General features: G+C 40.4%; 1 protein-coding gene across 6 annotated transcripts in view; it reads right to left on the bottom strand.

Annotated features, from left to right (window-relative positions):
• The window catches only part of atp13a3 (ATPase 13A3), a 47,851-nt gene that overhangs the window by 11,012 nt on the left and 22,505 nt on the right, over positions 1 to 14,334 (bottom strand). For 3 of the 6 annotated variants that reach the window (XM_063012471.1, XM_063012474.1, XM_063012469.1), the window contains exons 12-28: positions 14,136 to 14,318; positions 11,560 to 11,717; positions 11,172 to 11,360; positions 10,347 to 10,408; positions 9,540 to 9,690; positions 9,202 to 9,318; positions 9,093 to 9,110; positions 8,871 to 9,024; positions 8,448 to 8,568; positions 8,154 to 8,278; positions 7,091 to 7,260; positions 6,307 to 6,426; positions 6,057 to 6,136; positions 5,903 to 5,945; positions 5,669 to 5,778; positions 4,872 to 4,968; positions 4,619 to 4,691 (exon numbers count right to left, since the gene is read on the bottom strand). In XM_063012471.1, coding sequence (XP_062868541.1) covers positions 4,619 to 4,691; positions 4,872 to 4,968; positions 5,669 to 5,778; positions 5,903 to 5,945; positions 6,057 to 6,136; positions 6,307 to 6,426; positions 7,091 to 7,260; positions 8,154 to 8,278; positions 8,448 to 8,568; positions 8,871 to 9,024; positions 9,093 to 9,110; positions 9,202 to 9,318; positions 9,540 to 9,690; positions 10,347 to 10,408; positions 11,172 to 11,360; positions 11,560 to 11,717; positions 14,136 to 14,318 — 1,971 coding nt within the window. Of the gene's footprint in view, positions 1 to 4,618; positions 4,692 to 4,871; positions 4,969 to 5,668; positions 5,779 to 5,902; positions 5,946 to 6,056; positions 6,137 to 6,306; positions 6,427 to 7,090; positions 7,261 to 8,153; positions 8,279 to 8,447; positions 8,569 to 8,870; positions 9,028 to 9,092; positions 9,111 to 9,201; positions 9,319 to 9,539; positions 9,691 to 10,346; positions 10,409 to 11,171; positions 11,361 to 11,559; positions 11,718 to 14,135; positions 14,319 to 14,334 lie in introns of all 6 variants that reach the window. The other 3 variants (XM_063012470.1, XM_063012472.1, XM_063012468.1) reach the window with 1 other exon arrangement.

Here is a 14,334-nt window from a genome sequence, read left to right on the forward strand (position 1 = left end):
ACGACTGTCTTTCCGGGTTCTCGTATACTGGCAGATCAATTTCCGGTATTCATTCGCCGGTCATCAACAAGCAGATAACGTTAGCCATGGCTCTCTTTTACACTTGTTGTCTTCAAGATTAACCTCGTCGGACAGTGAACGATTTAGACCGACCGACGCATGGTTTGTACTGCTTCTTCTAACAAGCGGGAAAAAGGATTTTAAATGTACAACTCCAGCGACATTGACAAATATGAAGGTAAGTACGTTGGCAAACATTTCCTTAGAACCATGCAAGTAGGCTAGTTGTAAACTGGTTAGTGGTTGTTTTGCTAGACTAGACAAACACTACATCTAGCTTGACAGACCAGTATTAAGATTCATGTTTTAGTTAGCTTTGAAGCATACCATTAAAATTTCATTGTTATGTATCTTCTACTTGCACAGTGCCAGGTTAGGCAAGCTTTAAGATAGATAGTGTCAAATCCCATGTATTAATGATGTTCAAACAACAATATATTCATATATTAGGGCTAACAAGATTAAAAATTTTAATCGAGGTTAATCGCGATTAAAGAACAAAATTAATCGCGATTAATCTCAATTAATCGCAAACTAATAATTAAGCAAAGTTTGAACAGTTATGCACATTTTTATTGCAAGAACATGTTTACCAATACAAATTCATAAAATATGATAAAATTATTAATTCTAAATTCATTTTAGAAAGCACATTATCTGACAAAAGTGAGGATCTTTTCCTGTTCATAACCCTGACACTGAAAACAGGTGCACCAACCATACCCTCACTTTTACCCACACTGTAGAGATGAAACATCACATAGAGTTTTACTTCTCATTCATCTCATCATCAACACGTAAAAAAAGTGAAAACCGCTACAAGTAGTTTTTCATCGGACAGCAACGATAATTTATTACTTTTTCTGTTTGAACAATTTAAGACAGAAGATGCGGGCCGTATAAAACCGGATCGCGGACCTGCCTGCTTTATACAGTATATTATGTTCCATTTAACAGCAGTGTTTGTAAAGTTCCGTGTACAGTTCATGCGCTTTACATCCTAATTCATTTGAAATACAGTTAATTACCACAGACACACATATGTATGTGGCACAAACAGCCAAATAAAATAGTTAGATTAAAAATTGTAATTGCAATAATTTTTTTTAATCGCGATGAAAATTTTAACGCGTTAATCAACGCGATTAAAGACAGCCCTAATATATATATATATATATATATATATATATATATATATATATGTATATATATATATATATATATATATATATATATATATATATATATATATATATATATATATATATATATATATACAGGGGTTGGACAAAATAACTGAAACACCTGGTTTTAGACCACAATAATTTATTAGTATGGTGTAGGGCCTCCTTTTGCGGCCAATACAGCGTCAATTCGTCTTGGAAATGACATATACAAGTCCTGCACAGTCGTCAGAGGGATTTTAAGCCATTCTTCTTGCAGGATAGTGGCCAGGTCACTACGTGATGCTGGTGGAGGAAAACGTTTCCCGACTCGCTTCTCCAAAACACCCCAAAGTGGCTCAATAATATTTAGATCTGGTGACTGTGCAGGCCATGGGAGATGTTCAACTTCACTTTCATGTTCATCAAACCAATCTTTCACCAGTCTTGCTGTGTGTATTGGTGCATTGTCATCCTGATACACGGCACCGCCATTGGATGCACATGGTCCTCCAGAATGGTTCGGTAGTCCTTGGCAGTGACGCGCCCATCTAGCACAAGTATTGGGCCAAGGGAATGCCATGATATGGCAGCCCAAACCATCACTGATCCACCCCCATGCTTCACTCTGGGCATGCAACAGTCTGGGTGGTACGCTTCTTTGGGGCTTCTCCACACCTTAACTCTCCCGGATGTGGGGAAAACAGTAAAGGTGGACTCATCAGAGAACAATACATGTTTCACATTGTCCACAGCCCAAGATTTGCGCTCCTTGCACCATTGAAACCGACGTTTGGCATCGGCACGAGTGACCAAAGGTTTGGCTATAGCAGCCCGGCCGTGTATATTGACCCTGTGGAGCTCCCGACGGACAGTTCTGGTGGAAACAGGAGAGTCGAGGTGCACATTTAATTCTGCCGTGATTTGGGCAGCCGTGGTTTTATGTTTTTTGGATACAATCCGGGTTAGCACCCGAACATCCCTTTCAGACAGCTTCCTCTTGCGTCCACAGTTAATCCTGTTGGATGTGGTTTGTCCTTCTTGGTGGTATGCTGACATTACCCTGGATACCGTGGCTCTTGATACATCACAAAGACTTGCTGTCTTGGTCACAGATGCGCCAGCAAGACGTGCACCAACAATTTGTCCTCTTTTGAACTCTGGTATGTCACCCATAATGTTGTGTGCATTGCAATATTTTGAGCAAAACTGTGCTCTTACCCTGCACTAATTGAACCTTCACACTCTGCTCTTACTGGTGCAATGTGCAATTAATGAAGATTGGCCACCAGACTGGTCCAATTTAGCCATGAAACCTCCCACAATAAAATGACAGGTGTTTCAGTTTCATTGTCCAACCCCTGTATATAATGTATGTATGTTCAATTCCCAGGTGGAGTGGTCCGGGTTCTTTGTGTGAGGTTTGCATGTTCTCCCTGTATCTGCATGGGTTTCCTCCGGCAGCTCCTGTTTCCTCCCACAGTCCATAGACGTGCAAGTGAGGTGAATTGGAGATACAAAATTGTCTGTAACTGTTTGATATTAAAACTTGAACTGATGAATCTTGTGTAATGAGAAACTACCATTTCTGTCATGAATGTAACCAAAGTGTAAAACATGATGTTAAAATCCTAATAAAACATAAAACAAACTAAACATATCTGACTGGATATATTAGCAATTTACCCTCAATCTTTTGATTAAGTGTAAAAAGTTTTGTTCACCAATATATGAATGAGTTATCTTTTATTCATTATCAAATGTTATATGTCAGACCATAATAAATTTCCTGTCAATTGATTTATTTGATGTTACAGTATTAACATGTCTTTCTCCAAAAACATATTTGTTGTAAATGCGAGGAGGAACTTTGATTTTTTTATTCTTATGTTTATTACAGCAGGTTATCAAGAATTAAAGTCATTACAGAATTTATCAGTGTCAAGCTGGCAGCAATGGGGTATCAAATATATATGCTGTTCAGTTCAAAACCTTGTATCGCGTAACAAAAGAGAAAAAAAAACGTCCATTTGAAGTTAAATGTAAAAAGATTTTATTTCAAGTCTTTTTAACGCCATTCAAGTGGTCTATTCATTATGAAATGAATGTTAAACAACTGCCAGATTCACAAAACGTAATAAACAGCAAAAACTGTTTTACACACTCAATATAGAAGCACTTTGTAGTTCTACAATTACTGACTGTAGTCCATCTGTTTCTCTATATGCTTTGTTAGCCCCCTTTCATGCTGTTCTTCAATGACTCTCCCAGGACCCCCACAGAGCAGGTATTATATAGGTGGTGGATGATTCTCAGCACTGCAGTGACACTGACATGGTGGTGGTGTGTTAGTGTGTGTTGTGCTGGTATGAGTGGATCAGACACAGCAGCACTGCTGCAGTTTTTAAACACCTCACTGTCACTGCTGGACTGAGAATTGTCCACCAACCAAAAATATCCAGCCAACAAGGCCCCGTGGGCAGCGTCCTGTGACCACTGATGAAGGTCTAGAAGATGACCAATTGAAACAGCAGCAATAGATGAGTGATCGTCTCTGACTTTATGCCTACAAGGTGGACCAACAAGGTAGGAGTGTTTAATAGAGTGGACAGTGAGTGGACACGGTGTTTAAAAACTCCAGCAGCGCTGCTGTGTCTGATCCACTCATACCAGCACAACACACACTAACACACCACCACCATGTCAGTGTCACTGCAGTGCTGAGAATCATCCACCACCTAAATAATACCTGCTCTGTGGGGGTCCTGGTCATCAGAAAGGAGGCTAACACAGTATAGAAAGAAACAAATGAACTACAGTCTGTAATTGTAGAACTAATAAAATAATCAAAGAGTGTAGACATAAGAGGTATGTTTACATAATGAAGAGGCTTTTTATGCTTTTGTTTAAAAACAGAGTATAAACTATAATATATATATATACACAATATTTAAATGTGCACGTTCTTTAAAAAATTGCAGTCAAAAACGAATGTTTAGCTCCATCCCTTGACAAGTGGTCCAATCTCACGATACAGTAAACAGCTGATTTATGCTCCCAGATAGCGATCACTGTGTCGAACAACTTATTCTTTTTAACCCGTCGGATGCAGCGTTCAACATGAACCCTGAGAATGTACCGATCCACCCCGATCTTGTTTTTGAAAACACAAAACCTTCTTACTAATTTTAGAACTCAAACTCTGTATATTCGCCGCTATACGACACGTTGTGGTTAGAAATTTGCCGGTGTTTATAACAAACCGGAAGCTAGACTGTCCGACTAACGCTAAACGGAAACGCGTCACAGAGCTTGCGTGCATAGAGCCTATTAAAGTCAAAACGTGTCATTTAGAACTGATTCCAAAATCATTGATTTATTAAAATGAAACTTACTGGTAAACACTATAACAAGGATGATGGCAATGTCAATGAAGAGGAACTGGAAGTCTCCCAAGTTGCTGAGGATCTGAAAACAGAATTTTTGTAAATCAGGTTCAATCTGATTAAAAAGTCGCACTTATTATTTTAAAATGTTTTAAATTTAGTGGCTAAGGACGACACATCTACACATTTGGGTTAAGCATAAATGTAGTTATAAATGAGCATGATTTGGGTCTTGCTGTTTTGCAGATGTTTGGAATCTTACATAGTAGAGCAGAGTGACACTGATGTACTGGATTATGCTGTAGAGAGCCATGAACTTGAAAACGCAGAAAGACGTGATGAGAGCTGCTCGGCCTTCCCTGTAAAAAAACCAGTTATGAATGTTTAGAAATCATTTATGTTTGGGTTTGCTCTTACGATGATTAACAGTAAAACAGGGATCCTGGTCAGTAGACCCAGTGCAAGAACACACACTGAACAAAGCAGCAATTCATTGCTGGACATCACACACCCACCCTAGAGCAGCCAACTTACCTTCTCTACGTTCCTGGCAGGCAGAAAGAATCCACCTGGAGTACCCAGTGAAAATTATAAAACATGTTCTCTGCCATTGACCAGGCTTTTTAATTGCAGTATCCAGAGGAGAGATTTAAACAATATGGGTTTATATGGGTTCTCATGGCTGAGCAGCTACTTGCAAAGCCATACATGATCAAGCACAATGGCAATCGCTGAATGAAGTGGCAAAAAGCATGCCATTACTGGACTTTGGAGCAGTAAAAATGTGTTCTGTGGAGTTACCAATCACACTTCTATCTGGCCAGAAAAACAGTACTTGTCTGGCTACACTGTGCCAAAGTATGGTGGAAGAAGGATAATGCTTTGAGGTTCTTTTTCAGGGGTTGGTCTAGGACCTTTAGCTACACTGAAGGAAAATCTTAATACTTCAGCATACCAAGACTTTTTGGACAATTGTATGCTTCAAACTTTGCATAAACAGTTTAAGAAAGGCCGTTTTCTGTTCCAGGTGAGCTGTGCTTCAATGCTAGAGTGTGTTACCTAATGAGATTGGGCACACAGGAGATGTTGGGAGTTCTGGAGGTGAAAGGAGATGCCACTGAAGCCTCCAGCTCAGAGAGAGAGATGCCACCATGAGCTCTCTTCAGAGCCTGGAAAGAAAGGATGGTTTAGTTAGTTAGGACATACTGCTGCTTTATAACAATTACATGTCGTACATTTATAAGATTCCTAGTTTAATACACAAAGGAAAACACAGACATTAAATTAACTTACACCACAATCGTTAGCACCATCTCCACACATTCCAACAAAGTAACTAAACAAAGCAGAGACACAGGACCAAAATTAGACAGGATGTTTTACACATCACATTAGAAATCGTATGAGCATTGATTAACATTGTGAGTGTTGGTTTCAAAAGACTCACTCAACGCTCTGTAGTGCTTCCACCAACTGGGTTTTCTGGTCCGGAGCCATCCTTGCAAACACAGTTCCATGCAGGACCAACTACACCAATGCAGCAATAAACAGAGACAAACCTTTAGCTTAATAGTAAATAAAGCTATAGCTGAAAAGTTAACAACTTCATTTAATCTGTTTCAGTCAAAAATCTACAATCCAGCTAAAATTATACTAACAGAATAATTATAAAATATGACAGTTCTAAGGTTTCTGACCTTCGGCAGCAGGTCCTGGAAGTGCTCAGTAATGACGGCAAACGACTTGCCACTCATAGCAAAGTGGTACTTTTCTAGTCTTTGTTCTTCAGGGTTGTCCTCAACATTGATATCCACTATCTGCAACAGAGCAAAAATGTGCATCATTTGTGCATCCAACTTCAGCTGGATCAAGGTGCTTGGGTGGTGCAGCTGTAAAACACGCTAGCCCACAAGTGCTGCTTTCAATTGGTCAATTCCTTTTCCAGCATGGCTAGGCCCCTGTGCATAAAGCAAAGTCTATAAAGACATGTGGACAAACTTTTTTTTTTTTTTAACTCTCATAACCTGCATAAAGCCCTATAGAGCCCAGCCCAGCTAAACAGTCCTGGAATGAACTGGAACATCATGTGAGGCTTTCTTGACCAACATCAGTGCCCACTTATACAAACGCTTTATTGATCAAATAAGCACGAATTCCCATAGACACTGTTCAAGGTCTTGTGAAAAGCATTCTTAGAAAAGAATGTGGTTATAGCTGAACATATCACATAGAGGTCACTATTTTATACCATTTGTTTTTGGAATAGGATTGTCAGGTGTCCAAATACTTTTGGTCATACAGTGTATGTGTCTTAAACATGGATGGCCATATGGATAAACCAGTAGGCACAGTGTGACGTCTATCTATCTATCTATCTATCTATCTATCTATCTATCTATCTATCTCTCTATGGACTGTAAACTCATTTCTAGATCTTTAATTGCAATAATAGCATTTGGACTACAGAGGGCGCCAACTAACCTCCATCTGAGCCAGTTTGCTTGAGTTCTTGGGGTTGTCTGCGTAGCGCCAGTTGATCCGGGCGGCACGACCGTCTTTGGGAGGTAGAGCATCGGCGATGATGACTCGGTCCTGGGGCGGGATCATGCCACAGTCTCGTGCCACAGATATGGCCGTCAGCATGTTGTCACCTGTACAACACCCAGACATTATCTGTTATTAAAACATCATCTGTGGCTGTACATAACCCCAAATCTAACTTTCGCCTAATCTTGTCCATTATCGCAACTCCCAACAATAATCACAGCATGTTCACATCAGGCTTCTCACAGCATGAGTGAAATGTTCATACCATATACCTTTTACCATTCCTCTGGATGGACAGAACCCTAAAATCATGCTTTGGATTGCTACTTCTGCCTGACCAATATGAATTCTATAACATCAAAATCCAAACATCCCTGTCAATATCCATACCTTCTTCAAAAAATTATACTGAGTAAAAATGAATCTGGTGCTGTGCAAGTGGACCAGGTAAAGGGCAATATAATATGGATCCAATATTTGAAGCAAGCTGTTCTTTAAATAAAACCACAAGGAAAGTCAAGGAGATCTTAACGATCTTGTTTAATAATTTACATAATTTTTTTTTTTGTAAAATTCAATTAATCAATTAAAAAAAAAAAAAAACAATACTCAGAACAATTTCCATTTAAAGTCAGTGTAAAAAGGTCCACATATTTCAGTTTGTGGGACAAAAAAGTAAGCAATGTTGTTTTGGCACAAGAAAATTACTGGTTCTGTATTACTGAGTATACTTGATTCAGTTATTATATTGAAGTATACAAAATGAAATGGTTCTCTATTAAAACACATCAGGTGTATATTTATACAAGGCTTCCTGAAGACTCCTAATGAGATAACTTACAGACTAAACATTTTTTCCTAAATATGGACAGTGGAAAAAGTTTACACTAGTACCTGAATGAATAGTTATGAAATGTGATAATGATTAAAATATTGGTGCAAATGCAAACATGTAGTGGTATTGCTAAATACTGCGCATCTGCAGGATTTTCCATACCTGTTACCATTACTGTGCGGATGTTGGCTCGGCTGAGGACCTCCAGGACTCTGGGTGTCTCTGGCTTCAGCTTGTTCTGCATGATGATCAGCCCCAGGAACTCCATGTTGCTCTCTATATGATCCCTGTGGATTTAAATCACTGCATGTCAATATACTCATCAACGTTCAATCAATGTTCCGAGCACTGCGGATAAAGAATGATGACGATTCCATACTGACTGACTGAGAAGAGAGCCACCAGGCACAGAAAGCTTATGAAACACTTAAAGAAGAACTGGAAGTTCTCCAGTACCTGTTGATGTTCTGCACTTTATGCCAGGTCAGTTTGGACTCCAGGCGTCTGTGTGCCAGGGCGATGACGCGGAAACCCTGCTTGGTGTAGTGTTCCAGTACCTCTGCAAAGTCCTGTGGTACTGTAGGACAGTGTGGAATATAGTGTTAGAGGGTGATAAAATTCAACAGTAGAAAATACAGCAGATTTAAAATCAGTGTTAATAGTGGCATATTGATTGGTGTTTATTCCTTTTTGATACTATTGCAGTAATAGATCACCAGGGACCAAGCATGCCAATGTGGGGTGTATTACAGGATTGTCTGCTCTGTTGTTGTTTTTTTATTAACAGTACATTATCAGTCCTGTTTTGTGTCACTGATTAACACTGATTTAAATACAGTGCTGCTGCCTCTTAAAACAAGCCTATTCAATTCAACCAACCAGTCTCCTTCTTGCATAGGCTGGCCACCACCTCTGGTGCTCCTTTGAGGTAGGCATCCATGCGCTTTTCTCCAAGCAGTCGAGCCACAACACACATCCTCTGCAAGGCCGAGGAAAAGGGAAACTGCCGCACGATTCCAATCTCGTAGGACGCCTGCTAGAAACACATTCAGCACAAGCTTGCACAAAGTGTTTGCATAAAAATGTTGTGCGCCTACTTACCGACAGCTCATAGAGCTCCTGTAATGCAAGCACAGTCACAGTCAGTAATTGAGTCAGTGGAACATTAACACCATTGTTTTATTGTCAAACACACAGAAGGCAAACGCACCATGTCCTGCTCGGGTGACATCGCTGGTTCCGGTAGGAGCTGCTTGGGCGGACGAACAACAGTGGGCATTATACGCTCATGAAGAGAAGTCTCCTCTTCAGTGGCTTCTTCAAGGATCTGAGAATCAGCAAAATAAAATCAGCAGAAAACAGGTTATTATTATGTATTCGAGTTAGTCACAATTTCATTTTATTATCATAAAGTCAAAGGCTTTTTGGGACAAAAAACATATTTTATTTTAAATGTTATTTCCACATTCAAACACAATTCACACCTGCTCGTTTCTGTAAAGGAGGATACAATGGGAGAAGTGCCATTAGAAAACACAAGGTACAAACCCAACCAGTAGCCTCAAACATCTTTAGATCCAAAGGGTCTCCAGAAAGTTGGCCCTCAATCTTGGTGAGAGAGTGACACGTGGCCATGCAAGCAACAAAGTAAGTCTTCACAAGGCTCTCCTTGTAGGCATTTTCTTCTGTAAGGTGAAAACTATTGGAGAAAAGAAGAACTAGCATAACTACAAAGCTTTAATTAAAAAGTAGATTAGTGGTGCAATCTAACAGAAAATGGTTGCAATCCTAACTGGAGGTTTGATGCAATCTGTGGAAGACCGGTCCAGTCAGTTTAGGCCTGGCATACGATCAATGTTCACTAATAATTACAAAACAAATTTCTGCAGTTGTCTGGTCAACAAGGACATGTAAACGGCATGGAACTGGTTTAATGCGCCAGTCCACCACCGCAGACAAACAGGTTCAAGTCTAAGTAGTGCCACCAGCCTGGTCAAAGAAAAATAATAAATTGTGACACAGACTCACAGCATGAGTGGTGAAGGAACACAGAAAACTATATATAATACAGAGCATCTTTCTCTTAGTTTTATAGCTTTTTGTAGGAATCCATCAGTGGTCACAGAAAGCATATGATGAACGACATGCTTGCATTGAGAACCCAGGGATATCCTTTGAAAGGGGTGGTGACTCCTGTAAGCTCAGTGGTTTAATCTGATTACTCAAGCAATCATTTCTTCCGAGTGCCTGTACACAAACTCAGTGTATCTGCGGAAACACTTGTAGTTAAACATGGGATTGATATTTGACTTGTGATTGTTTCCTGACATTAATGATAAAAATCTTACTGCCCACCTGGCATTATCAACTCTTTGCACTCCCCAAAGATCCAAGCCATCCTCTGTGAGTGTGCCCGTCTGCAAGAGAGGGATGGAGTTAAAAAAATGTTTAAAAAACCACAATGTAATATACAGTATTGTCACAACCTAGTCCCAGCCAAACCCCAATCCCAGTTTAGATGCACGGCCAGGAAAAAAATCCAATGCATTATATTCACTATTACATATGGTTAATTAACCTAAATCACATCTTTGCAAAGATAAAATGAACATTTATTTACCATTACACTATACAGCCAAAAGAATTTGAAGACCTGGCCACGAGTTTGTTGGACTACATGTTCTAATGCCCTTTTTCATGGCATTGCACTTCACATTCCAATACGGTATGCATCCAAATCCAGGACTATGATTCTGGTGAAAGGAGTTAAAGTTCCCTAAAGGCAGACTGTGGTGGCATTCTACACATTTTGATTATCTACAATGACAGCAACTCTGTGAAAGAAAGCAACTCTGTGCAATGGGAAAGGGCCAGAAAACACTGAACTTGCCCCACACTTGCCCCCCATCCAACAGCAAGGCTTTACAGCATCTACTTTTCTAATTAGGCTTTAAATAACTAAGAGGTCCCGACTTGTTTTTCCACCATATAATGTTTACTAAATTTTAAAAACAAAAGTAGTAAATAACTTGTTTCTCCCACTGTACGCTCTACACTGTGCACATAGTCTAATGTACAATGTAACAATGTGACACGATGAACAAACTTCCTTTATACTGACAAAAAACAAAGAACAAATAATATGGAATTAATATTTTCTGGTGTACTGGGCAATTCTACCTTGTCAAAGCAGATCAAGTTGAGTTGGCCACAGATGTTGATCCTCTGGGGGCTAATGCAGAAGATGCCGAGTTTCCTGAGCCGCCGCTGCGCATAGACAATGCCCGCTGTCATGGCCGCAGGTAGCGCTGGTGGTACTGTGATGGTAATGATGTCCAGGGACTCGATTACGATGGTCTTTGCAGGAACCTATAAGTACAAGATGTTTAAATTTTAAGTTAACTGTCCTGCTATGTGGAAAATTACATTTAAAAATGCCCCAATTTAGTCAATTTGTTTTAAGATGGTATCTTTGGGTTTTTGTGCAATATGCTTCTGTACTTTCCATAATATGGAGGGTTGAATCAACCCATGTCTAAATTAAATGTAGAACAAAGTGGAAAATTACCTTATTCATTACGCTCAGCACAATCGAATAGACAAAGCCGATGCCAGCCACAGCCACCAGACAGAGCAGGAACATGTAAGCATCTCTGTACAGCTTAAAGTCTGTGGGCTTAGGGTACAGGATAGACCTAATCAGCTGGCCCTTGGCTGTGCTGAATCCTGAAAAAAAATAAAACAGCATGCTAGGGTACAGGAGAGTATTTATAACATTAATGATAAATAAATCATAGAAAGTCTCTGATTACCTACAGTGTATCACAAAAGTGAGTACACCCCTCACATTTCTGCAGATATTTAAGTATATCTTTTCATGGGACAACACTGACAAAATGACACTTTGACACAATGAAAAGTAGTCTGTGTGCAGCTTATATAACAGTGTAAATTTATTCTTCCCTCAAAATAACTCAATATACAGCCATTAATGTCTAAACCACCGGCAACAAAAGTGAGTACACCCCTTAGTGAAAGTTCCTGAAGTGTCAATATTTTGTGTGGCCACCATTATTTCCCAGAACTGCCTTAACTCTCCTGGGCATGGAGTTTACCAGAGCTTCACAGGTTGCCACTGGAATGCTTTTCCACTCCTCCATGACGACATCACGGAGCTGGCGGATATACGAGACTTTGCGCTCCTCCACCTTCCGCTTGAGGATGCCCCAAAGATGTTCTATTGGGTTTAGGTCTGGAGACATGCTTGGCCAGTCCATCACCTTTACCCTCAGCCTCTTCAATAAAGCAGTGGTCGTCTTAGAGGTGTGTTTGGGGTCATTATCATGCTGGAACACTGCCCTGCGACCCAGTTTCCGGAGGGAGGGGATCATGCTCTGCTTCAGTATTTCACAGTACATATTGGAGTTCATGTGTCTCTCAATGAAATGTAACTCCCCAACACCTGCTGCACTCATGCAGCCCCAGACCATGGCATTCCCACCACCATGCTTGACTGTAGGCATGACACACTTATCTTTGTACTCCTCACCTGATTGCTGCCACACATGCTTGAGACCATCTGAACCAAACAAATTAATCTTGGTCTCATCAGACCATAGGACATGGTTCCAGTAATCCATGTCCTTTGTTGACATGTCTTCAGCAAACTGTTTGCGGGCTTTCTTGTGTAGAGACTTCAGAAGAGGCTTCCTTCTGGGGTGACAGCCATGCAGACCAATTTAATGTAGTGTGCGGCGTATGGTCTGAGCACTGACAGGCTGACCCCCCACCTTTTCAATCTCTGCAGCAATGCTGACAGCACTCCTGCGCCTATCTTTCAAAGACAGCAGTTGGATGTGACGCTGAGCACGTGCACTCAGCTTCTTTGGACGACCAACGCGAGGTCTGTTCTGAGTGGACCCTGCTCTTTTAAAATGCTGGATGATCTTGGCCACTGTGCTGCAGCTTAGTTTCAGGGTGTTGGCAATCTTCTTGTAGCCTTGGCCATCTTCATGTAGCGCAACAATTCGTCTTTTAAGATCCTCAGAGAGTTCTTTGCCATGAGGTGCCATGTTGGAACTTTCAGTGACCAGTATGAGAGAGTGTGAGAGCTGTACTACTAAATTGAACACACCTGCTCCCTATGCACACCTGAGACCTAGTAACACTAACAAATCACATGACATTTTGGAGGGAAAATGACAAGCAGTGCTCAATTTGGACATTTAGGGGTGTAGTCTCTTAGGGGTGTACTCACTTTTGTTGCCGGTGGTTTAGACATTAATGGCTGTATATTGAGTTATTTTGAGGGAAGAATAAATTTACACTGTTATATAAGCTGCACACAGACTACTTTTCATTGTGTCAAAGTGTCATTTTGTCAGTGTTGTCCCATGAAAAGATATACTTAAATATCTGCAGAAATGTGAGGGGTGTACTCACTTTTGTGATACACTGTACCTACCTACCTACCTACCTACCTACCTACCTACCACAAGAATATCTGTGTCTGTGGTAATTTTTAGACAGTTCTTAATAGACCTCAGACCTTAATATGCACTTAAGATTTATGTACAAAGTGGCTGTCGTGAGATTTTACCGATTTCTGCAACCGTTTCATTTTTGTGAGTGAATTAATGAAAAAATACTTCTGTTTAAAAATCCCTCCAAATGGGGATCAGGTGGCATAGAGGCCTAAAGTGCTGCTCCATCACTGCTGAGCTCCTAAGTTCGAATGTCAGCTGTGTTATCAATCTTTCCAAGCGTCCAACAGACACGTGGGAAATCAACTGGGTTTCTTATTGCTGCAAATGTGACCTCTGCATGCTGGTCAAGGCACTTGTACGAGGGATGGGGAAATGATAAAGCAGCATATTGCGTCTCTCCATTTGCTGTATGAATTTTGTGTTGCAAGCCGGGTGAATTGGAAATGACTGGATTGGGAGAAAGGGATGAAAGAATATTTTAAATGTTTTTTTTTTTTACTTTTTAATAACTTGTGAAAGTGTTTCGCGGATATACCGGGTCAGAAACAAACATATAGCAACTTCAATGAACAGTTTGGCGTAAAAAACCCGCTTTCAGTTCTACATGCCTGTTGTCAGATAGTAAAACAGAGCCACATACACGTGCAAAGTAACTCACCAGTCCGGACCACCACAGCTTTAACCAGTTCTCCTGAGTAGAAGCGTGTTTGAATGACGTTGGTCCCACAGAAGAGAGTGTGTCGTTTATGCTCGTCTATATTGTACACTTCATCTTCGTCTGAACCCTTATCTCCGAGTGATGGGTTGGGTAGATTAGTTTTAGTGACTGGGACACTTTCACCTAGAAAAATAGATTG

The sequence above is a fragment of the Trichomycterus rosablanca genome, chromosome 17 (assembly GCF_030014385.1).
Source record: "Trichomycterus rosablanca isolate fTriRos1 chromosome 17, fTriRos1.hap1, whole genome shotgun sequence".
Taxonomy (NCBI): Eukaryota; Metazoa; Chordata; class Actinopteri; order Siluriformes; family Trichomycteridae; genus Trichomycterus; species Trichomycterus rosablanca.